We start from the raw sequence: 25494 nt of genomic DNA, 5'->3' as shown, positions 1-25494 counted from the left end.
GCCATTCCTCTAGGCATCAGAGAACACACTCAGATGCTGTCACCCCAGCTCGCTGACTTCGGGTTCTTCCTCTAATGCCAACAGATACTCCAGTAACCTGAAATCATTCTCTGATTATTCTAACCAATAAGAGAAGAAGTCACCAATGACACCAACAAGAGGTTAAGTCACATTAAGACCCATTTATGAGCTGAGAAAGACCAAAATGCCACGTTTAGGGGATACTGGGAAATGTTACCATACGGACAACTTCTAACTTTCATGTGTTGACTGCCATTGTAGAAACCCTTCCTCAAACCCAGAAAAAAAAGAAATCTATTGTAGAAGATTTTAAAATTACAAACTACTACTAAAATAAAACTTGACCATGTCATCTGGGCTTATTAAATTACTACAAGGATTAGTGGTCAAATGGCTATAAAAATGGCCAAAACAGTATAAAAGATTATCAAGTAATTAAATTCAACCTAAAAAGACACATTTGGGAAAACATATGAGGTATCATTAATATGTTTGCCCTTCCATTCTGAAAACGTACTGGAAAAAAACATCTTTTTCCACTTCCAGATTTTTAGAAACCTACAAGTATTTTTATGCTAGTGTGCATAAAGTAAAATGAAAGACACTCGTTTCACCTATGAATAGTGTCAAACCATTTTGTTTAATTTTAAGTAATCTCTACCCCCAACGTGGGGCTCGAACTCATGAACCCGAGATCGAGAGTGGCATGCTTTACCAGCTGAGCCAGCCAGGCGCCTCATGTCAAAGCATTTTAAATGCTTAATGTTCACATTTCTTTACAAACATTAAGCAATGACATTAAAAACAAAAGTACTTTGTTTGTTGTAGGCTAATGTAGCCTATTTCTATAGGTCATCATTTAAACTGATTATTAACTGAATTACATAAAATGAAAACTAATAAAAGAGTGTAAAATTAAGAAGACAAGAGGGCTGGAGGGTGGTAATGAAGAATCCCAGCAATCTATTATATTAATCTCAACTATAAGCTCTTTGAAACTGAGGCCCAGGGGAAAGGACAAGAGAGCTTTCTTTAGTGTCAAGACTGCTTTAATCAGTCCAACTTTATTTTACAACATAAAGGATTTAACGGAAAACATTTTTATAAAAGTAACCTCATTTACCATAAACAGAAAAAAAGAACAAAGACAAATCTAGGAGAGTATGCGCAAGCAAGCCAAGCGACTGAACAGACTGTAATGTATTAAAAAGTGGTATCCTGTTTCTCTCCAGCGACAAGTTTAAGCTATAAATGTGAACATATACAAAGAGATGAATGTAATTATTTGTGATAATAAAATATCCCACCACACATTCTAGTAAAAGACTAACCCATTTCATATATTTACTAATCAATCTTCGGGTGTTTTAAATCCTGTGAAACGTGGAATGAAATCCCAAGAACAGCTATGAACCTGACTGCATCTTCCATAGTCTTTTCCGTTCTTTGCTGCAAAAAACTAATTTCTTTTGCGAAAGTATGAGAAAATGTTATTCTTGACCTCAAAATCCTTGCCACAAAGGATCAAAATTACTTACTTCTCTGTAGCAAAAATACAAATAAAGCTCTAAGCGTTTGTCTTTTCTGACAGTCAGGTCTGGCGGACAGAACACTGTCACTCCAACCGAGGCATTTCCATATTAGAAGCAACGACTTTTGTGTTAAAAGACACATATTTCAGGAAGCTTCAAATTCAAGCCCAAACTGAAAATGTTTACATCATCAACGCTAAAATCTTTTAAGATAAATTTCGTATCTTAATGTGCAGAACCTATTATGAGGGAAGAACTAAGTATTACGCTGCCAGTAGTAACACAAGCACCCACCACACCTTGCAAAAAGGCAGCTACCGTCCCTAACTCAAAATGTGTGTTTAGAAAAGCCCGTTCTCCTTTTTGCAACGTATTTATGAACATACCTACAGGACAGCACAGACTTCAGAGCTAAAATTTATTACGGCATCCTTAATGCTGAATGGATTAACAGAATATGAAACAAATCGCCTGGTACTTTTATTTGCAACACAATCCAACAGTAATATTTTCATCATACAATCTGACACCGATTTTTTAAAATCAAAATAAACTTGACACTATTATCCCTTCTGAAATTACGCAGAGCCATGAATTACCTTACACATTTCAAATTAACGGATAGCAGTTTTCATCCATGGATCTAGGTCCCAACTCCTCTGAAACTCTAATTTCTACATAAACAATTGGAAGTTCATTACGTGACTCTTTAGCAGCTACAGAATTCAAAACACAAACACTTCAAATACTAACCTTCTCAATCATCCAGATTCTATGAACGTGCCGGTAACATTTCTACGATAAGCACAATAATTAAATAATGATGAACAGCAAAGCCTACTTATTGACTCTATTTTCAGAACATACCCAGAATCCACCCACTTTTATCTCCACTGCCTCCGTCCTATTCTGAAACACCTAGCCTTTGGCCCTGGGTAGCCAAACCAACAGCCTTCTATGCTGGTGTTCTTGCTCCACTCCAGTCTGCTCTCGGGCTTTCACAAAACAGCCTTGTTTCTTCAAAGGAAGGAAAGAAACTGTTGTTCCTCTTGATCAAAACCCTCCAGTGGAGTTGCCTATCTTGTTCACGCCTAAATTCTTATTACTGCGCACGGTGCCAAAGCACATACAAGGTGCTTGGTATTTACGCAATGACTGAATGAATACTTGCAAAGTGCAGTCCTCAAGCATAAGCAGCAGCCAAATATTTACGAAGGGGTTATGCATGAATGTCACAAAAAAGGATTCCAGCAGAGGATGACACATAATCCAGCCACTGAAGCTCTAACACATGTTCCCCGATGACAGCCCACGTGCCAACTATGTGTAGAACTGCACTCCTGTGTTGGAAGTATTTATGTGTTTCCATGTACAGGAGAAAGAAAATCTATTTCAAACACAGTTTTACTTAAGAAGATGAAGGATTAATCTCTAAATGAATCTCTTTACAATCAATTTAAAGAAAAATCTGGGGTGAAGAAACCAACAGGAGGTTAGGCCACAGCACAATGGACATGTGTGAACAGCTCAGGTTTGGGAACCAATGCCCTAAAAAAGTGAGCGTGATCAGGGAACCTCTCCTGAAGCACAAACATCCCTTTATTACCACGCCCATGACCGATAAATCAAACATTCTGAAATAAGATTTTCTCTGCACGTATCAGTCTGCAGTCTGATTTTACCTCCAAATGCGGGCACGGTGTTGACTAGATTAAGGCAAGCGTGGTCCTCTTATTCCAAAGGCGATTTCTCAAACCTAAGTCACACAAGGGGGGGAATGTATACCACTGACTTCAAGGACAAATGGATCACCACGAACGGGAGAGCACAACTCTGAGCACGCCACCAGCAACGGTGAGGACTTTGATCCTAGATGATGCGTCTGCATGGATGCCAAATCAGCCCTCTGCATCTCCACATGATTTCAAACAGAGAGAGCAGTGATAAAGTGCTGTGGAAAAGTCTAACAAACCTACTTCGTGACAAGTTCTTTTTTTTTCCTTTTCTATAAACTATTTGGGAAATGCAGAAAGATACAACGGAGAAAATAAAAGTCATCCCAAGCAAGCAGGATTATCTTCATTTATCTTCTTTTAAGCCCAGCATTTTCCTAAATAAAACTAACATCATACTCTAGATACAATTTTTTTGTTCATAAAAGGTAGAGAATTTTCATAAAAGGTAGAGAATTTTCAATCTCGAAACTTCTTATAGTAAGCGTCTTTTTTTCAGGTCACTTATTTAAAACCAAAATGAACAAAAACTACCCCCCCGCTTCGATGCCTGTGTATTTTTTCTATTTTGAGATATACCACATTTTATTTTTCTTACTCTCAATATTGAACTAGTTTCTACCATTTTGCAATCACCTTTCCAGAAAAAAGATACAATATATTTATCAAACAGATGTGCATGTAAGTTCTCATTTGACCTTAGTTTACCTTCCTTCATGTATGAATTAAAAACTAATTACCAATTCTAATTAAGGTTGATATAGATCATGTGCATGAAGTTTATGCGGTGGAGAACGACAGCCTGAAAAGCAATTACTTTGCACAAACCTGGCATTTCACTGCTCTTCTGAACATAAAGACATTCTATTACTTGTTGATAAATTCAGCTGGGTAAAGCAAACTTGTGGCACTGTCTTAAGATTCAAAGAAATAGGATTTATCACTTTCCTCCAAAGAGTCAAAATTGAAAACACTGACACACTTTAGGCTCATGACCCATTTATTTCAAGACTATCTTTAAAAGTCTTGTGCTACAAAAGCAAGTATTTATTTTCTAATTTTAACAGCCTTTCTCTGCTTTAAGCGTTCATAAACCCACTAGGTTACTAATCCTATTTTAAAGTTTTATTTTAGGGGCGCCTGGGTGGCTCTGTGGGTTAAGCGTCCCTCTTGGTTCCAGCTCAGGTCATGATCTCAGGGCCATGAGACTGAGTCCCACATCGGGCTCGTGCTGAGTGGGGAAAATGCTTAAGATTCTCTCTCTCCCTCTCTCTCATAAAAAAGTTTTATTCTAATAATTTTAATACTCATCTATTTTTCCTATCTCTATAGAAAGGACAAAGTTCTGAGTGTGTATAATATTTACATGCTCTCAAGATATCCTTCTCTCATCACTGAGGTTTCTAACTAAAAAGCAATTACATTCGAGTATTTAATGCTGACTACAAACAATCCAAAACTACTTTTAGGTTAATAAAATTAATTAATGACACAAGAAATATGTATAAGATATTAACTGAGATATTAACACATAAGTATGACATAAATTCTCATGAGAATTGTCAACTTATATTTCAGAAGCAATGAAGACAGACATTTTGAGTAGTATGAAACAGCCAAACATGATAAATAACCAAATGACAAAAGAGCCAGGTTATTAAAAGAGAGAGAGATCGAATTTAAAAAGGTTAGGCTGCAGGAAAAGAACAAAAAAACAAAACACACACACACACACAAAAACCCCAAAAACCTGAAGTACCAAGATGTGTGGTTACTGTGAGGGGAAATCTATGGAAATGTGATATACGTGTACTTTAAATGTCCATTATAATGCTGTATGCTGAAAACACCTACATAATTTTGCAAAACTATATACATACATGTGTATTTATATATAAAATTCCTTTTACGTATATACACAATAAACTGACATCTACCCCTGAGTTTAGGGACTTAAGGACAGGGCAGAGGGGTAAATAAAACTTCACACAGTGCAATTTATTATAGTGTTTCAATATTTTACCTTAGGAAAGAACTACTCTGGGGGTGGGGGGGAACCTTTTAGAGGAGTAGTAAGAGACATTAACTGAAAAGGAAAAATATCAACATGCATTTAGTAGTTATTAAATATGAAAACTGACACTGTTAATAATTGTATTAGCTGAATTTATACATAATTCTGGCTCATCTGCATTCATGCAGTACCCTGGAAGAGAAAACTAGGTTTGAAGCCACTTTAGCTGAAGACATTACTTAAGACTCTACTAGTCACTACTGCTTCAATAATTGTTTTTAAGGACAGATTCTGCACTAGCCTTTCATAGTTTTCTACGGGCAAACGTGAAGAATGACAGGCTACCTCTCCACACTTCCCCTCAGAGCTCACTGAGGTACTAGTTAGCTCCCTTCCATCACGACCCAACCACCGGTTCTAAAATCTGTTCTCGTGTGCATCATGTCTGGTCATAATTTTCATTTATTTTCGATTCCCGGTGACAGAAAAGGATAGCTCGGTCCACCCGCGGGCCACGGCTCGTGCTCACAGCTTGCTTTGTTGTCTAGAACTCCCAAAGCACTGGCTGCGCTGCTGGGAAGTGGGCTGCTTTGGTCACACATACACATATATGCTTCAATTCTTTTCACAAGTTTCCGTTAAGAATGAATGAAATGCATACTTAGCAATGTGAATGTGACAAAGAGTTTTATGACCAGAAGTAAACTTTTGGAATCAAGGCTTTTAAGGTAACTAACCTTCAATAGTCACCTCAACTTCGGGGTCCTCACTTGTTTCTGAAGGGACATGCTGAGTAGAATCTTGAAAAAAATAAAATTCTAAAATGACATTCATTATAAAGCACTTTCTATATGTTCCAACATTTCAGTGACTTGTTACTCCAAAGGCAGCCTACAAGAAAATTTTTACTGGCATTTGAATTCAGCTCATAGTTGTTAGGTTAAAATATCTGACCCTTTTCATTGCAAACAGGGATGAGAGAAACCAAAAAGAAAAACTCTGGGAAACTTTTTGATAATACCAAGTTACCTGCATTAAACATTAATGGACTCAAAAACCTCTGATTTTAGAGGAAGGAGATTATAATGCCATCACTATTGTTTTCCTGCTGTAACTAGAAAATGCTAGAATAGACACAAAGTCTTTCTCTTTTGCTTACTATTTCCCCTCTCCTTTCAGAAATCCTAGGAGTGGTTTACATGGTTAAATAAAACCACAATCAACGTTTTGCTTTGGGGACCTTCATATTAAGACAATGACTAGGACAGATGCATACAGTACTCTAGCCCCTAACTTGATACGGGACTTGGATATTTTATTTATATTTGTGTTACTACACAAAACAAATGTACATCAGAATGTTAGTGCTAGAAAGCTCAGCTAGAGAGTATCCTCGTCAACTCTTCATTTTGCAAAGGTTGAGAGATTAATTGATTTGCCAAAGATCATGTTCACTTGTTAGTAAAGGAATAAAGACCAGAACCCAGGTTCGACTCAACTCTATTCATACTGCAGTGTGACAATAAAAATCTCAAACATCAAGTATTTCAAAACCTAGTATCTGATGACAGCATTGTGGACTATGGAGCAACGCAGACTGCCTGAAGACTGCCTGGGTCCCGTGTGGCCTGCACACAGGTATCCCTGTTGCATGCAGACCGCCTATCTAAAACAGAGATGTTGTTACAAAGGAAACATCTAATTACCTCCGCACAGTAAAACATAAAAAAAAAAAAAAAATCATCCACACAATTTTCTATAAAAAGATCTCAAAAATAAATGTAAAATACTGTTGAAAATAAGCATCTCAATATTTTTTGCAAGAAAAGTACTTCAGTTAGAAACCCTAATTCTAAAATTGAATTTGGAAAGCTTAGCCAACATTCCAGGGACCTTAAGACCTCCCTCTCCTCAAAAGAGGGTAGAAATCAAATTAAGACTTTAAAAAGTTAAATAAAAAAGCAAATATAAGGGATAAAAATTTACCGTATAGACTCCCTTTTTATTCCGGCGGGGGGGGAGGAGAGGCACAACATGACCAGTTTATGAGAGAAATCATAATCCTAGAACAAGATTCAGGTACCTAACACCAGTCATGTTCCTTGGGAGAAATCTACGAGAGTTCTTCTGCAGCTACAAAAATTGCTGAGAAATAGGAAGCCATTCGGCAGGGTAACAGCTTCACTTAGGATTGCGAGAATTTAAAGAGCCGTACCACAGTTAAATATTCCCTCAATGCCACAATCGAAGGAGGACTGGCTGGGAGACAGAAGAAGGAGTTCCACAGGGTAGTTGTGGGTATAAAAATAACCATAGCGAAAATCCTTCCTTTATTAATCTTATGTGGAAATACTACTCTACTTTAAAAAATGGTACCATTAAGTAATATGTTTAAGAATGAAATATAAACAGAAGCCAGTCATATTTTTAGGTCTAAAATATTGAAGCCATTCCTTCTTAAGGGATCCTTAATATGGCACAAGACAATAAGGATAAAAGGGCAGCATTTCACATCATGAAGAGTTTTACTTACCACTTCTGTTTTCATCCCCATATGCTTTATTACTCAGTACAGTAAAATATGTAAATTACATCTTAGGACTAAAAAAATAAAACTGTTGGCTAAGAAGGCATACCAAAACAATCATCTTTTTGGTTCCAAATAAGGTGTTTTAAGGGTAATATTTAATAGAGAACAAACATAATATGAAAACTGCAAATTAAAAATCCCTTTATTTCTAACCTTCTGCTGGTACTTCCATTTCTGTTCCTTCATTGCCTTCTGAAGAATGATGGCTTCCTAAAGAGAAAATAAACCACATATACTAAACCAGTAAAAACTTATACTGAAATAAGAGAAGCTAGGCAACAGTGCAAATAATTTAACACTTAACCATACAAACATATACAAACTGATTAACTCTTTCGCAGTTAATTCCAACGTGATCTAATTCAGAGAAACATGTAACACTTCTATTTGAAAGCACAAAAAGTTATTTTAAAATGTAAATAGATAAAGTAAACCGCAGTAGGTTTGGGGATTTAATATTATTTACTGTAACTATACAATATAATTACTGATAGATGTTGGAATTTGAGATACAGAACAATTATGGTTCAAGGTACCATGCTCATCTGTCAATGACGCACACACAAAAACACAAATCTGAGTAAATGCTATCTTTGCTCACAGATTCTATTAAAGTCTACACAAACAAGTTCAGGTTTTGCTGTGAAATGTTTCCTGCTTTCCATTTTTACAATGGCAGAAGCTATGGAAACTCAATCCCCATTATTTAATCAAAGTTGTACTAAAAAGAAACTCGTAAGTTAAAATTTAAGATACTACCTTTAGTCTCAAAAGCATTTTAATTCAGGTAATATAATCTGCCTGCTTCTAAAAACTGGAACATAAAGCAATGTATCAGGTTAGGCAGTCACAAGGTAAACAGGCTCATCTTACTAGAGCAGTTTTACTCATAAATAGGAAAGAAGTAATCTACAACATTAGAGAGCCACTTAGGATTAATTGCCCAAACTGCCCCAGAATATTCATCCTCTGTCCCTAAATGTCTGAGCTGCAAACATGGAAAAAGCTGAAAATCACTGCCTTTGTGTATCAATAAACTATATTACCTAGGAGTAAGAATAATTCACATAGGGGAAGCAAAATCCAATGTATTTGGTCATCCAGTGATAACTGAACTCAGAAGCTATACTAAAGGTGTGACCCTCAGACATAGGTTTAAGAATATTTTATCTTGCTTTTTTAAGAGCATCGATTACAGTTTCAAAAACTGCCATCCAGTGTCTAGTACCATTTAACTTAAAATGCCATACCAAGGTCAAATACTTTGGGTTTTTAAATGTCTAGCTTTATGATGCCATAATTATCTTGGGACTCTGTTCCACTTACTCCATATTATGAAAACTCACCTGATCTCAAAATGCTAGGTAAATCTATAAACCTAGAGCCATGAACTAATCTTTAATTAACTTTTTTTAAACTATGCTTTCTCAACACACAATGCCCCCCCACCTTTAACATTAACATCTGAACTCATGGAGCATTGGCTTCTTTGACTGTAAAGTCAAAGAAAACAAAGATGTGAGGTCAGAGGAATACGAGATAATGGAGCAGAGAGCAGTATTTAAGGAGGGAAGGGTGGGTAAAGAATAACAAGTTAAGGAGGTAGTTCCACCCCAATATCACAAAGAGCATGTCAACAATGATTCTGTGTCCTTTCTGTTCTTTTTTTAAATCTGAAATAAGCAATTACATTTACAGTCAAAGTAAAACTAAAATAAAACCAAAAAAAACCCCAAAAACCCCAAACAAACAAACAAAAAATCCTACTCAACCACAGCCAGAATAGACAGAAGTAAAAGCCATCACAAATAGCCTATGATTATCAAGTTAACAGCACACTATACAAAAATTCCCAGATAAGTATTCAATTAATAAACTTAGGGATTTATTTACAAAGTGGTATTTCACAAATCTTTCTAAAAACTAAGTATCAACATGACCTTATCGAAATTTACATTACTAACTATACAATAAACACCGTATTTCTGGCTATTCTGATATAAGGTATAAATGTGTACTTTACCTTAAATATGAAAGTGTGTCATGTACCCATTTCGAGATTCATTACTAGATTCACAAAAGGGAAAATTGGTTTTGAAAAATTGTTGCTTGTGAAGTTCATTTATGTTTAAAAAAAAGGCCAATACATTTTCTTTTTCCTTTTCCATTTAGAAAAGTAACAATACAGATATTAATACTAAAACACAGTCTGTCCAATATAAAGAACATCACATCAGAACAGTATGTGGGAAAACGGAAGCAAAAAGGTTATACCTTGTAAAGACTTCGAAAGGGGGAGTTTGTCATCAACATCATCAGTTTCGGAAGGGCCTGCTTTGGAATACAAAGATAATACTTCAAAAGTAATCCCAAAAATATATTTTGGGTCACTTTAGTAAACAAATTTGGGTGAGAGAGATGGAATAATACAGCCTTTTCATGAACAAAAAAAAGGCAAAATGAAAAAAAAGTATGACAAAATGAGTGGCATCAATTCATGGTCTTATTGAATGGAAAAGGTGTACTCAGATAAATTCGTATATAGACAGTTCAACAAAATTTTGAAAATGACCAGACATATGGATTGAATGGGAATGACATGTCTAAAACGGTGGACATGGGTCTTTCTACCCAGTAGAAGGTTGGTTCCTAACAGCGAACTGCAACTTTTACTTCATACAGATCGTAATTGAAGATTTATCACACAAGGTGTATTTCTTCCTTCCTTTACAAGTATTTAATTTTTTGTCATGCTGAAGAAAACTGCAGAATCAAATTGTTATACCTTTCTCAGAATCTCTAAAATCATGTAATTAAACTACCAGTAAGCCTGAATCTCCACTGAAACAGAAACAAGACAAACTAACAGTTATTCACAATTCCCCCTTTCCTGCAGATCCAAAGGATTCCTTAATAACTTTACATTGCTCTTCCTAGTTATTAATATAGAAAGTATTTTGAGTTAACTGAACCTTTAGAGAACGCTATAGAGATTTTGACAACACGTTACATGTAGTATCAAGCTTGTTAATGATGAGAGTAATCAATCTAAGACAACAAAACATTGTGTTTTTAATGGCTACTTAAAAGAAATAACGTTCTTGTACTAAAAGGAATACAAAACGCTTCACTATCTCTGAGTATTGCATAGTATCGTAAGACTTTTAAGAAGTGTCGCTAACTCATGAGAAATTTCACAAAGGCCCAAACTACACTTTATAGGTAAAGAACATATCACAGAAGATGACAATTTCAGAGAATATGCACAAATTGTATTTGAAATTTCAACTAAGAGCAAGATGCTGAATGAAAGAGACTTGAATTCAAATGTAAGATTCACTGCTTCCTAGTCATGGGCTCCTGGGTAAACAATACACAGAAAACAATTAATTGACAGCTAAGGGTGTTACTTGACCTCTAAGTTCGGCTTTAGCTGCTTTTTCATAAGTCTGGCTTTGTAGTATTCTCAGTGTGTTCTGCTCTAGTTTTTTTAAAAATAAGGTCCTCTTTAACACAAAGTACATTTTTGTAGCACTTTCAATGTATAGGATTTCTATTTTAAATGACCTGTTTACTTCTGAATTCTAATTACACTAATCATATTATGTTCAGAGAATTTAAGGTTATCTGTGAACAAGGATTTTTTTAAAAGATACGTGCTTTGTAAATTTATGTGCTCGGTGCAGAGTTCTACACGTGCCTCAATTAGCTTCTATTTCTAAACTGTAGTGTGCAAATATTCTACTTATAGTCTACAGATATTCATCTGCATGACGTTAGTCACTGACAGTCATGTTAGAATCTCCCACATGACTGGGCACCTGGGCAGCTCAGTGAGCTAAGCATCTGCCTTCAGTTCAGGCCATGGTCTCAGGGTCCTGGGATCGAGCCTCACGTTGGGCTCCCTGCTCTCCCTCTGCCTGCCACTCCACCGGCTTGCTTGTGTGCATGCGCTCTTTGTCAAATAAATAAAACCTTAAAACAAAAAACAGAAATCTCCCACATGACTGTAGATCTATAAATTTATCACAGTTGTGTCAATTCTAATTTCTATTTTAATTCTGAGGCCATACTGTAAGGTATATACAAAGGTATATATGTGTGTATATATACATATACACAGACACACAAATATACACACACGGTATATATTAATAACCACTATATCAACTCAGTTACTTATTAGCGTATATTATATAGTTTAATTTTTTATGCCTACTACTTTTTTCTTCTTTGGCCTGAAATTAATACTGTTAAAACTTGATTTCTAGTGGTTAATATTTGCCTAGTGTACCTTCACGGATCACTATCCTCTCCAACTGCCTATGATGTTAATTTTAACTATGTATGCTTTAACCAACACATTTGGATTTTATTCATCCAAAGCACACTCAAAATGCTAGTGGTGTCTACCCAGTCATGAAAATCAAACATTCCTAATTCTCACATCTGAGGACCACTATTCTAGGGAAACACTGACAAGTGCACAGAAATATGTCTGAAGCTACTTTAAAATGCCAACAGTTTTGGAAGAAAACATAAACGTCCTAGGTAGAAGAATGAATGAATGAACTACAGTATAATCACACAATATACTATCACAATAATACAATTAAATATACAAGTGACAAAACAAGTGAATCTCAAAAACTCACAGTGAATGAGGGACACACAAGAACATGTACACATCAACATATATAGTACAATACCATATGTGTCAAGCTTAAAAACTAAGAAAATACTATATATAAAATGCATGTGCATGGAAATACTCACACAGACACTTCTGTGGAACTAGATATGCAGTGAGGACATAAAATCCTTATGGGTAGGGGGCACCTGGGTGGCTCAGCTGATTTAAGCATCTGACTCTTGATTTCGGCTCAGGTCAGGATCTCAGGGTGGTGAGATCTAGCCCCGCACTAGGCTGGGCATGAAGCCTGCTTAAGATTCCCCATATCTCTCTCTCCCCCTCCTCAAACCCCCCCCCAAAAAAACCCAAACAAACCTTTATCAGTAAGGATGGCCCTCAATTTCAAGAAAATAGTTAACTTGGAGGAATAGAAAAGAAAAGCAGAAATTTGGGAGAGTCCGAAGAAAGGTGTCAACTACATATTTAATATGAACATACTATGCTGGTGGTGGTACTGGGTGGGGGGGGTCAAAAGAATAAGATTCCATAAACCTGGGCAGATGTACATTAGGTCTTTAGGTTTAAATATTTTACTTTAAAAGAAGGTATTTTAGAAATACAATACAGCAATGCAAATAAACGATCTATAAGAACACCTAACAAAAGGCCTCACAAATTTTGTTTTATAAAAGCAGCCTAGGGGTGCCTGGCTGGATCATTCGGTGGAGTGGGTGACTCCTGATCCTGGGGTTGTGAGTGTAGAGATTACTTAAAAAAATAAAAAATAAAAAATAAATTAAATAAATAAATAAAAATATTTTTAAAAAACAGAAGCCTAAAACAACAGTACATACAAAAGGATTTCACTTACGTGAAATACAAAACCAGACAAAACTAACGTAGGTTACTACAAGTCAGGAGAAGGGTTACCCCTGGAAGGGGGTTGCCTAAAAAGGAGCCCAAGGGAAGGAGCTTCTAAGGATACTGGCACCTAACAGCAGCCCTTCAGAAAGCATCTCAGAAAGGAGAAACAGATCCAGAGTCAATTGGATTTCAATACTGTTTAACTGCTACAACAAGCAGACAGAAATAGCAGCAGGGATAGCAGACCTAAATGACTATCAGCCAACCTTAACAAAGTTAAAATAAGTGAGATGATACAAAGAGTGTTCTCCAACATAACAGAAATAAGCTGAGAATCAGTAATAGAAAGATACCCAAGAAGTCCACAAGTATGTGGAAATTAAAACTACACACTTCTTCTGCTACAACCCAGTAATCACACTACTGGCTATCTACCCAAAAAATACAAAAACACTAATTCAAAGGAATACGTGCACCCCTATGTTTACTGCAGCATTACTGACATCATAACAGCCAAATTATGGAAGCATCCCAAGTGTCTATCGATAGTTGAATGGATAAAGAAAATGTGGACTATAGAGAGAATGGATACTATTCAGCCATAAAAAAGAATGAACTCTTGCCACTTGCAATGACATGGATGGAGCTAGAGTTTTTTGTTTTTTTTTTAAAGATTTTATTTATTTGACAGAGAGAGAGAGACAATGAGAGAGGGAATGCAAGCAGGGGGAGTGGAAGAGGGAGAAGCAGGCTTCCCACCGAGCAGGGAGCCCGATGTGGGGCTCGATCCCAGGACCCTGGGATCATGACCTGAGCTGAAGGCAGACGCTTAACAGCTGAGCCACCCAGGCGCCCCACAGATGGAGCTCGAGTATTACGCTAAGCAAAATAAGTCAGTCAGAGAAAGACAAATACCCTATGACTCCACTCGTATGTGAAATTTCAGAACAAAAGAAAAGAGTAAAGGGAAAAAAATAAGAGAGAAAGAGACTCTTAAAACAAGAAAAAAGACAGAAAGAAACTTAAGAGCGAAAGTCACTGAAAGTAAAAGTTGGATCTCCGAGAAAAAAGAAAAACTACGTAAAAGCTCTAGAGTTGGACCAATGGTTCTCCACTGCTAGTGACTGTGTCCCCACTGCACAGGGAGTGATTACAGCATATAATTATGACAGTTTTGATGGTCACAACTAGGGAGATACTACTGGTATCTGGTGGGTAAAGGCCAGAAAAGCTACTAAACATTCTACAGTTCATAGCATCAGAGAGAGACCCGCAACAGTGAACCGTCTGATCAAAATGTCAATACGGACAAGCTCAAGAAACCCTGAGCCAGGGCAACCAAGAAAGAAAGATAAACACACATTAAAAAACTGGAAATGAGAGGGGCATCATAGACCTTGCAAATATTAAAATAAAAAAGGACGCTTAAGGCAAAGTAGACAGATTCCCGAAGAGACACAAACTGTCAAAGCTCAATCAAGAAGAAATACGCAATCTGAGCAGCCCGCAACTATTAAAAGAAACTTAAAAATTAAAAAACAGACCGAGTTTAAAAACTTTCCATTATGGAAACCAAAAGGTCTAAGTGGCTTCACTGGCAAATTTCACCAAACACTAACGAATATAGAACAGTACCAAATTCTACAAAAACATTCTTCCAACACATCACTTTCCAATTCATTTTACTGAGGCCAGTATTACCAAAACCAAACACAAAGACATTTAAAACAAAAGAAGTCTTCTGACTCGAATCTCTTAAGAACAACCAATAATACATAAAAATACATTATAACCAAGTAAGGTTTATTATCCCAGTAATGCCTGGCTCGTTTAACATCTGAAAATTAATATCAATCACCATTTTAACAGAGTAAACAAGAAAAACCCATATAATCATCTCAAGAGATATAGCAAAGACCTTCTACAAATTCAATATCCAATCACTATAAGCACTGAACACAAGAGAACTTCCTCGAACTGATGATGGGCATCTACCAAAAACCCACAGCTATTATACTGGAGATTTGTGTATCTACTCTCACTACTACTATACAACTCCAGAGGGTCCCAGACAGCGCAATTAAGACAAGGAAAGGAATGGAAGGAATGACATCATCTACTTAGAAAATCCTGAAGATTTTACTCACAAGTTGCTAGAACTAGTAAGTGAATTTTTTTTTAAAGATTTTATTTATTTATTTGACAGAGAGATAGAGACAGCCAGAGAGAAAGGGAACACAAGCAGGGGGAGTGGGAGAGAAGCAGGCTCCCAGCGGAGGAGCCTGATGTGGGGCTCGATCCCAGAACGCCAGGATCACGCCCTGAGCCGAAGGCAGAGGCTTAACGACTGAGCCACCCAGGCATCCCTAGTAAGTGAATTTTAACTGAGTCACAAGGTACAAAGTCAGTACCTAAAAATCAACTGTAGGGGTGCCTGGGTGGCTCAGCCGTTAAGTGTCTGCCTTCAGCTCGGGGCATTATCCCAGGGTCCTGGGATCCAGCCCCGCATCGGGCTCCCTGATCAGTGAGAAGCCTGCTTCTCCCTCTCCCACTCTCCCCACTTGCGTTCCCTCTCTCATTATCTCTCTCTCTGTCGATTAAATATAATCTTTAAAAATAAATAAATTAATTAAATTAAATAAAAATCAAGTGTAGTTCTATAAATTGGCCATAGCTGGAAGCTGGAATGTAAAAGAACTGTACCATTTTCAGTAACAACAAAAAACATTAAATACTTTGATGTAAACCTTACAAAACGTGCACTACAGGATCTCTCTGCCGAAAACAAAGCTCTGATAAAAGAAATCTAGGAAAAGCTAAATAGGTAAGAGATGGCAACCATGGTCACGAACCAGAAGATTGGGCATGGAAGAAATTAGCCCAAATGATCTGTACTGATTCAGCATAATCTCCATCAATATCCCCACAGCTCTTTGAACAAATCACCAAGATGATTTTTACAAAAAGGAGCTAAAATAAAATAATTTTGAAAGAGAACAATTTGGGGCGCCTGGGTGGCTCAGTCCTTAAGCGTCTGCCTTCAGCTCAGGGTGTGATCCCAGAGTCCTGGGATCAAGCCCCGCATTGGGCTCCGTGCTCCACTAGGAAGCCTGCCTTCTTCCTCTCCCACTCCTCCTGCTTGTGTTCCCTCTCTCGCTGGCTGTCTCTCTCTGTCAAATAAATAAATACATAAATACATAAATAAAATCTTAAAAAAAAAAACAAAGAACAAGAACAATTTTGTAGGCTCCCACACTCTGATTTCAAGACTTACTATATAAGCTACAGTACTCAACACGTATAAAGTTGGCAAAAGGGCACACAGAGGTCAACAGAATAGAATATTCAGAGATATAAAGGTAATGTAATGGAAAAGAAGAGTCGTTTCAACAAATGCTACCGGAAAACTTGGATATCCATATGCATAAGTTTGAACCAAATATCTTCCACACCATTCAAAAACTAGGCCTAAATTGATCGAAGACCTAAATGTAAAACTACAAAATTTTAATAAAACGTAGAAGACACACATTGTTTAGCTCCTACCTTCTTCAACTCTACGTAAGATACTATCATTTCGAGCAATCTCTCCCCCTACAAACATCTGATTTCCAACCTTCATTTCTCAGGCATCACCTTAAATCACTCAACCTACAATCTCAAAAGGGGACAGAAAAGCTTTTATACTCATGGCTGAGAATAACACAACTCTAAACAGACAACATCAAAGATGAAGGCAGACTTTTTATTTTAAAAATAATCTGTGTAAAAAAAAAAGACTATTTTATTCAACAGTATCTATTAAATTTATGCCCATGTATTAGTAAGGTATCAACAGTCACTTTTATAAAGGCCAAATTTTTTCCAAACTTTTAATTGTTCAATTAAAACTCCACAGAACTGTCTCAACTTCTTAGTCACGTGATTACTAATGTCACAAGAAATAAATGTTCAAAACTGACAAATAAAAATAATGAATTCTCTATGGAACGGTTTAATATACGTATACAGATATTCAAATGATCACAAATCAGAATAAATTTCTTCATAAAACATTTAAAATGCTCCAGAACTGATAAGGGCTTATCTTTTTAAATGAGCTACAACTGGTAGGCAAGTCACAAATCACAAGTAAAATGAGGTCTCGTAAGACACTCACTAAAATGGCTAAAAAGAAGAAGACTGACAGGACAAGTGTTGGCTAGGATGTGGAAGGAACTACTTATACACTGCCAGTGGAAATGCAGAATAGTACGAGCACTGTGCAAAACACTTTGGTGGTTTCTTACAAAATTAAATACCTACCATGTGTCCCAGCTATTCCATTCTGGGAATCTACTCGAGAGAAATGAAGGCACATTTCCATACAACAATTTGCACACAAAAAAAGTTCACAGCGACTTTGCTTTTAATAGCCCCCCAAACTAGAAACAACCACTGTATCCATCAACATACAAAGAGATGAACAAATTGTGGTAGACAGCCAAGCAATGGAACAATCCTCAGCAATAAAATGGAATTAGCTATGGATATATGTAACACTGTGGATGAATTTCAAAACAATTACGTGGAATGAAAGAAGTCACATCCCATCCCAAGAAAACAGTACATACTTTATAATGATTCCACCTATAGAAATTTCTAAAAAAATGGAAACTCATGTCAAATGACAGAAAACAGATCAGTGCTTGGCTGCGGAGGGCAGTGAATTGTAACGTAACACAAAGAAACAAGAGGGCTATGGAAATGTCATTATCCTGACTGCAGTGAAGATAGCTTTATAGGCATATACAGAAAATGAAACTAATCAGCTGTTATACTTTAAATAGTTTCATGTATTTTATGCATCTATAAAAAAATAAAACGGACTATAAAATACAGAAAACATTCTTCTAAACTAAAATCCGATGATGGGTAAGAGCAAACTGCATTATAAAACCACAACCTTTAATGCTTCCCTAATAAGCAAGCAAAAAGATGTGGAACGAAGTGATGATAACAGCTAAAAATTTATTAATGTCTTACGTTTTACAGATTTTTAAGTTTATGATAACTCTTACACAGGTATTTTTTGTTGCACAAATAGAGCATTCGAGGTTCAGAAGACCTACTGTGTCTTGCAAATCACACAAGAAAGAACTGAATTCTAAATTGTGCCACAACTTTTGCTTGTCCTTTTAAGAATATTAATGGCTATTTTACATTTCCCCTTTAGACAGATTACTTATCTCATCGCCATGTTTTTTGAAATCTTCTTATTCCAGTGATAAATTATAAGCATGCATGATAATCAAGAAACAATCAATAGAATAGTATTTAACGAAGTCAGGCAATCGATACATTTGAATTTCAACTGCCAATAACTTTTGGAAAGAAAAACTGTATAAACAGTATTACCTTGAATGTTATATTGATAGTAATCAGGATCTTCTGATTCTTCTTTTACTGTCACAGCTGCCATTTCCAGGGAAATACCTGTAAAAGCAAATGAAAATACGTAATTACACTTTAGGGCATGCAGTTAGATGGTGTAGGAAAATCTCTCCTGCCCTAACAATGCAGAGCAATGCATACATAAAGACTTGAAAGGACAAAAGTTTGCTAGGTAGAAAAGGGGCAAAAATCATCTAAAATCCAACCTAAACAAAGTTTTAACTATAATTTTTTGAGATTATTTGCTGCTAACTTTTTTCTCTGACATTCTTATCTTTGGATTTGAAGAAAATTAGTCATACTCTCTTTTCACTCAACATTAAAAATGCTTTTACAGGGGTGCCTGGCTGGATCAGTCAGTAGAGCACACAACTCCTGATTTCACAGTCATGAGTTCAAGCCCCATGTTGGGTGTAGAGCTTACTAAGGAAATAAAAAAAACTTTTACAGACTACTGAAAATCACTTGTAGGGGCGCCTGGGTGGCTCAGTCAGTTAAGCACCTGCCTTAGGCTCAGGTTAAGATCTCAGGGGCAAGACATGGAGCCCCGAGTCAGCCTCTGGGCTGGGCACAGAACCGCTTAAGATTGTCTCTCTCTCTCCCTCCCTCTCCCTCTGCCCCCTCTGAAAAGAGGAAGGACAGATGGACGGAAGGAAGGAAATCACTTGTAAAACCAGAGTTGTAATGACTCAATACTCTGCAGTTAAGATGGCATAATTTTAAAACATTTTAATAAGATACATTGATTTTTTCCCCTCCTAATAAATCTCTTTATTAACAAGATACAAAATACACCTTTCTGCCTAACGCTCTGCTTACAATTAGGAAAGATAATTGGACGTGGACCTCTGTGGCTAGACATAAAAGCACACACTGCCTAGCTGCACTTGTAGGAAGGCCAAGCACAACCACACGGTTCTGCGATGCACTAACCCTGTGCTGGCACTTCTGTGACGTGAGAAGCATGCAGAGAATGTCGCCAACTGAAAAGAGCTCAAAAAGAGCTAGCCTGCCATGCTAAGGGACACTTATCCCTAAAGCAACAAGCAATTACCAACGGGAAATGGGTGTGCTCCCCATGACAGGAGCAGGGAATAGTCTGGAACCCGTGAGATTCTGTGGGCTGTCTCTTTACTACGTAAGTGTTCATCAGGAAAAGTTAAGAGAAACAAGAAAGCGAACAAAAAAGGCGAAACCATTGGGGATTTAGGCCATTCGGGAATGAAGGTTCAGGTGACATCAACCAGGTAAACAACCTTACCAGCTAAGGTCCTGACAGAAGGCAAAGGAAATACAATATAATGGGTAATGAATTTAAAAAGGTAGGAATTTTTGTGACAAGTTGTAGAAATGTGAACACTGTGCATATTTTCTTCCATGTTAGGAGTGTGTCTTTCTGCAAATACAATGTATTTGGATATATAAACTTGTTCCCCATTCTACTTTGCAATATTATTTTACAAATTTTGTTCGGTTTCCATTACCATGTAGCCTCTAGAAAAAAGAATATTCAAATAGGTTGAGAGTGAATTTGAGACACAAATAATATAGCTCATGGATGGACACTAATCAGTCTCCCAGAGACAGGCACAATGACTGTCAGAACATTTCAAGTCCTCATTCTAGGGAGAGGGCGTAAATGATTGACTTTGTAGAAAAGACAGCTACATCCTATCAGCTGGGAACATATGTTCTGCTGTTTTAGGACAGTCCAAATATGAGGAGAAGGGTGTGGCTGGAGCAGACAGAGTTGGTAGCCTGTGCGGTCATGAAGCTGTTGTCCCAGTTCCAGACACAGCCTCTGAGACCTTGCTGGAGCATGCACTGCAAACCAGTTTGGCTCCTTGCAAAAACTCCCAAAGGAACACAACAAAGAGAAGGCTACAAGGCTAGAGTAAAGAACATGAACCCAAGACTTCCTTTTGGATTCTTGTCTGCATCTTCTTCTGATCAGGGTCACTCAGTGCTTATACCCTCCATCAACCTGGTGAAAGTAGACCCTTCCCATAGCAATAGCAGGACCCACTGGAAAACTTCCAACACTACCAGAACCAGTTTTAGCAAATCCCCATCCCCTCAGATACCAGCACCATCCAAACAGTCTCCCACCTCAGAAGTTAAAATTAAAGTTCTAGGGGTGGCAGCCAATTCCCTGGGTTGTTACTTATGTGACACTTCAAGCATACTCCTTCTCGTTACAAAGCTAATGACTATAACCAGTTCATCTTTAAAGTAAATTTTCTCCATTCAAATAACTGGTATGGTTTTTTTTCTCCTGACTGGACCACGACTGTTATACCCAATAAATATACAAAAAGTAAAATGGAAATATTAAAAGCAATTGTAGGATAAATTGAGAATATGAGGATACAAAGTACAAGGGAGGAAAAAAACTCTCTACGATAGAAATGCTATTATATCCACTACATAAAGATCATTAAAGAATTCAATAAAATAGGACTTTTCTCAATTCAGCATGTTTATTTTTAGATACAAACTATTCAGGAAATGACTACGTGAATAAAAAACGATTTACAAAATGATGATTTAGGTGCAATCAACTAAAAGCTAAACGCAAAACTGAGATCTCCTGTGGTACGAAAAAGAAAGGGAAAAACCTTCTGTAAAATAGTGTAATAGATTCAAATACTTCCTCCCAATACAGATATTCAATGCTACCTTTCTTGCACATCTCCCAAAATACTAAGACTTGGCCTATCTGTAACATACACATAAGTTCCCGTTCTCTCCCTCTCTCCTCACCACCCCCATCTCATACCAGCACACACACAGGCACAATTAATACAGCTTCCTCGTGGGGCGCCTGGGGTGGCTCAGTAGGCTAAGTGTCCAACTCTTGATTTTGCCTCAGGTCATGATCTCACGGTCATGGGACTGAGCCTCCAGTCGGGCTCCGCACTCAGCGTGGAATCTGCTCGTCCCTTTCCTGTCTTGCTCTTTTGCAGATAAATAAATTAAAATTAAAAAAATACAGCTTCCCCTTTCCCCAACTACTAACCCCCAACGCAGTGGATACCACTAAGCAAGTTAGGCAGCCCCGTCAGGGGTTCCGTGACGCAGAGTAGGGTGGCAGAATGAGAAGAGGACTGACAGGAGGGGCAGGGGAAACCAAGCGAGGGCTTTAGGAGATGGGCTAGATGAGGGGGCAAGCTTGAGTGGTGACAGCACAAGAGGGAGGGTCAGAGTGGGGGTGAGGTTCAGGAGGGTGGCAACGAGCCACGGGTTAGACGATAGGACCCGGGAAAATGAAGTAAACATGCTAAGAGTAAGACGAACCTTGACCACCTTCTACTACAACAAAGTAAAAAGTTCTTGGGGTGCCTGGGTGGCTCAGTCGGTTAACCATCTGCCTTCGGTTCAGGGCGTGATCCCAGGGTCCTGGGATTGAACCCCACGTCCGCCTCTCTTCTCAACAGGGAGTCTGCTTCTCCCTCTCCTGCTTCCCCTGCTTGTGCTCTCTCATTCTCTCTAATAAATAAAATCTTTAAAAAAAAAATGTAGTAGGGGCGCCTGGGCAGCACAGCGGTTAAGCGTCTGCCTTCGGCTCAGGGCGTGATCCCGGCGTTATGGGATCGAGCCCCACATCAGGCTCTTCCGCTATGAGCCTGCTTCTTCCTCTCCCATCCCCCTGCTTGTGTTCCCTCTCTCGCTGGTTGTCTCTATCTCTGTCGCTGGCTGTCTCTATCTCTGTCGAATAAATAAAATCTTTAAAAAAAAAAAAAATGCAGTAAATGTCCATTTCTTGTTGCCAATCCTAAAGCTAATTATATGTTCCTATACAAGATCTTTCAAAATTATGTATTATCTTTAAGAGATGAACCTGCTTTCAATTACAGAACCAGAATAAGAAAAAAAATTCTGGGGCGCCTGGGTGGCTCAGTCAGTTAAGCATCTGCCTTCGGTACAGGTCACGATCCCAGGGTCCTGGGATTGAGCCCCACGTCCGGCTCTCTGCTCGGTGGGGAGCCTGCTTCTCCTTCTCCCTCTGCCTGCCATTCTCCATCCCCCTGCTTGTGTTTTCTCTCTCTCTGCCAAATAAATAAAATCTTAAAAAAAAAAGAAAAAAAAGAAAAAAAATCCTATCAATGGAATTGTAATCCGTCAAGAAGAGCTGTATGTTTTATAAATAAGCAAAACCACTTGCATCCTAGAAATGGAACATGGCAAGAAAGCAAACATTAAAGTAAAATATCCAAGATCGTGCTCAGTTCTCAAAGAATCTGAACAGCAAAGTCAATTTAACTAGATGGTCCAAGCGGGAAAGGGGAAGATGTATAGGGAGACAGTAAAATAATTATATCCTCATTGTTCCATATGTTAACAAACCTTCAAATGACATGAGCCACAATGTGTTGGTCTAAGACTGGGCATTTGAGTTCAAGGGAACAGAAGTACACTTGGTCACTTGCTGTCTGACAGAGGTGTGGAGGCGATCCGATGGGGACTGGGACTGTACTGCTTTTCAACAAAGGACACCCAAAGGACACTGGGCAGCAGGGTGTCCACACGCAGAAGGATGAAATTAGACCCTTCCCTGGCAACCCACTCAACAATGAATTCAAAACAGGCCTGAGGCTTAGACATAAGAGTTAAAATTCTGTAATTCAAGAAAAACACAGCAGTGTAAAATTCCTCATGACCTCAGGTGAGGCAAAGAGTTTAGGCGTTCTCAGATGTAACACCATGGCCCCAAGTGATAAACTGGAAAAACAGAATTGCCTCAAAATGAAAACACTTTTAGGCTTCAAGGGGCACCATTAAGAAAATGAAAACACAAGCCAGAGAGTAGAAAACTTATTTGCAAAACACTATTTCTTTTTCTTTTTTTTTAAAGATTTTTTTATTTATTCGACAGAGATAGAGACAGCCAGCAAGAGAGGGAACACAAGCAGGCAGAGTGGGAGAGGAAGAAGCAGGCTCATCATAGCGGAGGAGCCTGATGTGGGGCTCGATCCCACAATGCTGGGATCACGCCCTGAGCTGAAGGCAGACGCGTAACCGCTGTGCCACCCAGGCGCCCCAACAAAACACTATTTCTGATTTAAAAAATCATATCCAGAATATATAAAGAACTCCTATAATTTAAAAAAATTTTCAATAAAAAGAAAAAGGGAAGAAAAAGGAGAAACAAAAAAGAAGGAAATCTAGCCATCTGCGACAACACAGATAGACCTACTTATGCTGAGTGAAGTAAGTTAGACAAGACTAAGACAATCCGATTTCACTTGTAGGTGGAACGTAAACAACAAAACAAATGAACAAACAGACTCTTAAACACAGAGAACAGGTGGTTGCCAGAGGGGAGGCGCATGGGGGGGATAGGCAAAATAGGGAAAAAGGATTAAAAGCTACAAAACTTCAGTTATACAATAAATAAGTCAGAGAGAAAAAGTACAGCATAGGGAATATAGTCACTACTGTAATTATGTTAGATGGTGACAGATGGTGGCCGTATTTATCATGGTGAGCACTGAATAATGTAGAGAACTGTCAAATCACTATGCTGTACACCTGAAACTGATGTAACACTGTATGTCAACTCTACTTCAATAATAAATAACCAAAAAGAAAGAAAACAAACAGCATAATTAAAGAATGAGCAAAGATTTAAAAAGACATTTCATTAAACCAATATAGGAACTAATGAGCATACAAAATGATGTTCAACACTATTAGGAAAACGCAATTAAAATCACAATTCTAGGGCATTCTAAGAACAGCAAAATGATGGAGGCAGTAAAAAGATCAGTGATGGACGGCCAGGTGTTAGAGAAGAGAGGCAGATGAAAAGGCAGAGGGCAGAGGATTTTTAGGGCAGTGGAACTATTCTGTAGGACACTAAACTAGGGATGCACATCATTATATATTTATCAAAACTCACAAAATGCACAAGATTGATCCTTACTGTGAGCTACAGACTCCGGGTGATAACGGTTCATCATTTCTAATACCACTCTGATGTGGGATGTTAATCGTGGGAGGCAGGGTTTTCATGTGTAGGATAGAAGATAAATGAAAACACCCTCTACTTTTTGTTCAGTTTTGTTGTGAACCTGAAACTATTCTAAAAATACAATATCTATTCAAAAGCATTAAAAAAAAAAAGCCCACACAATGAGATACCACCTCATACTCACTAGAATTGCTATAATCAAAAAAGACAGACAATACCACATGCTGGCCAAGATATGGAGAAACTGAAACCCCCACACACCGCTGCTAAGAACGTATACCACTTTGGAAAACAATTTGTCAGCTGCTTGTAAGTTAAGCAGTTACCATAGAACCAGCAATTCACTCCTGGGTATCTATCTACCCAAGAGAAATGAGGACAGACTTACTTCCACACAAAAACAAATATGTGAATGTTCCCAGCCATGTTATTCAGAACAGCCAAAAAGTGGGAACAACTCAAATGTCCACAAAGTGGTAAAAGGATAAAGAAAAGGTAGTGTATCCGCACAATGGAATAATATTCGGGTATGAACGACCTAACTACAGTACAACTATTCTTAAAGATGAGCCTCCCAACATGGTGCAGAGTAAAAGCAGCAAAACGCAGAACTCCCTATTGCAGGACCCCACTCATGCAGTGTCCAGGCCAACTACAAAACCCAAGATTAGACTAATGGTGGGAACAGAGTTTCTACACG

At 37.8% G+C, this 25494-nt stretch overlaps 1 protein-coding gene across 12 annotated transcripts in view; it reads right to left on the bottom strand.

The window, feature by feature from the left end:
- GTF2I (general transcription factor IIi) overlaps positions 1-25494 on the bottom strand; it is a 100966-nt gene that overhangs the window by 38685 nt on the left and 36787 nt on the right. For 2 of the 12 annotated variants that reach the window (XM_019800543.2, XM_019800538.2), the window contains exons 9-12: positions 18785-18862; positions 10165-10224; positions 8044-8100; positions 6038-6100 (exon numbers count right to left, since the gene is read on the bottom strand). In XM_019800543.2, coding sequence (XP_019656102.1) covers positions 6038-6100; positions 8044-8100; positions 10165-10224; positions 18785-18862 — 258 coding nt within the window. The remainder of the gene's footprint in view (positions 1-6037; positions 6101-8043; positions 8101-10164; positions 10225-18784; positions 18863-25494) is intronic. The other 10 variants (XM_019800537.2, XM_011226024.3, XM_019800540.2 and 7 more) reach the window with 5 other exon arrangements.

Source organism: Ailuropoda melanoleuca, chromosome 10 (genome assembly GCF_002007445.2).
Source record: "Ailuropoda melanoleuca isolate Jingjing chromosome 10, ASM200744v2, whole genome shotgun sequence".
NCBI lineage: Eukaryota > Metazoa > Chordata > Mammalia > Carnivora > Ursidae > Ailuropoda > Ailuropoda melanoleuca.
The sequence above is the reverse complement of the archived record's forward strand: the minus strand, read 5'-3'. Positions and strand labels throughout refer to the sequence as shown.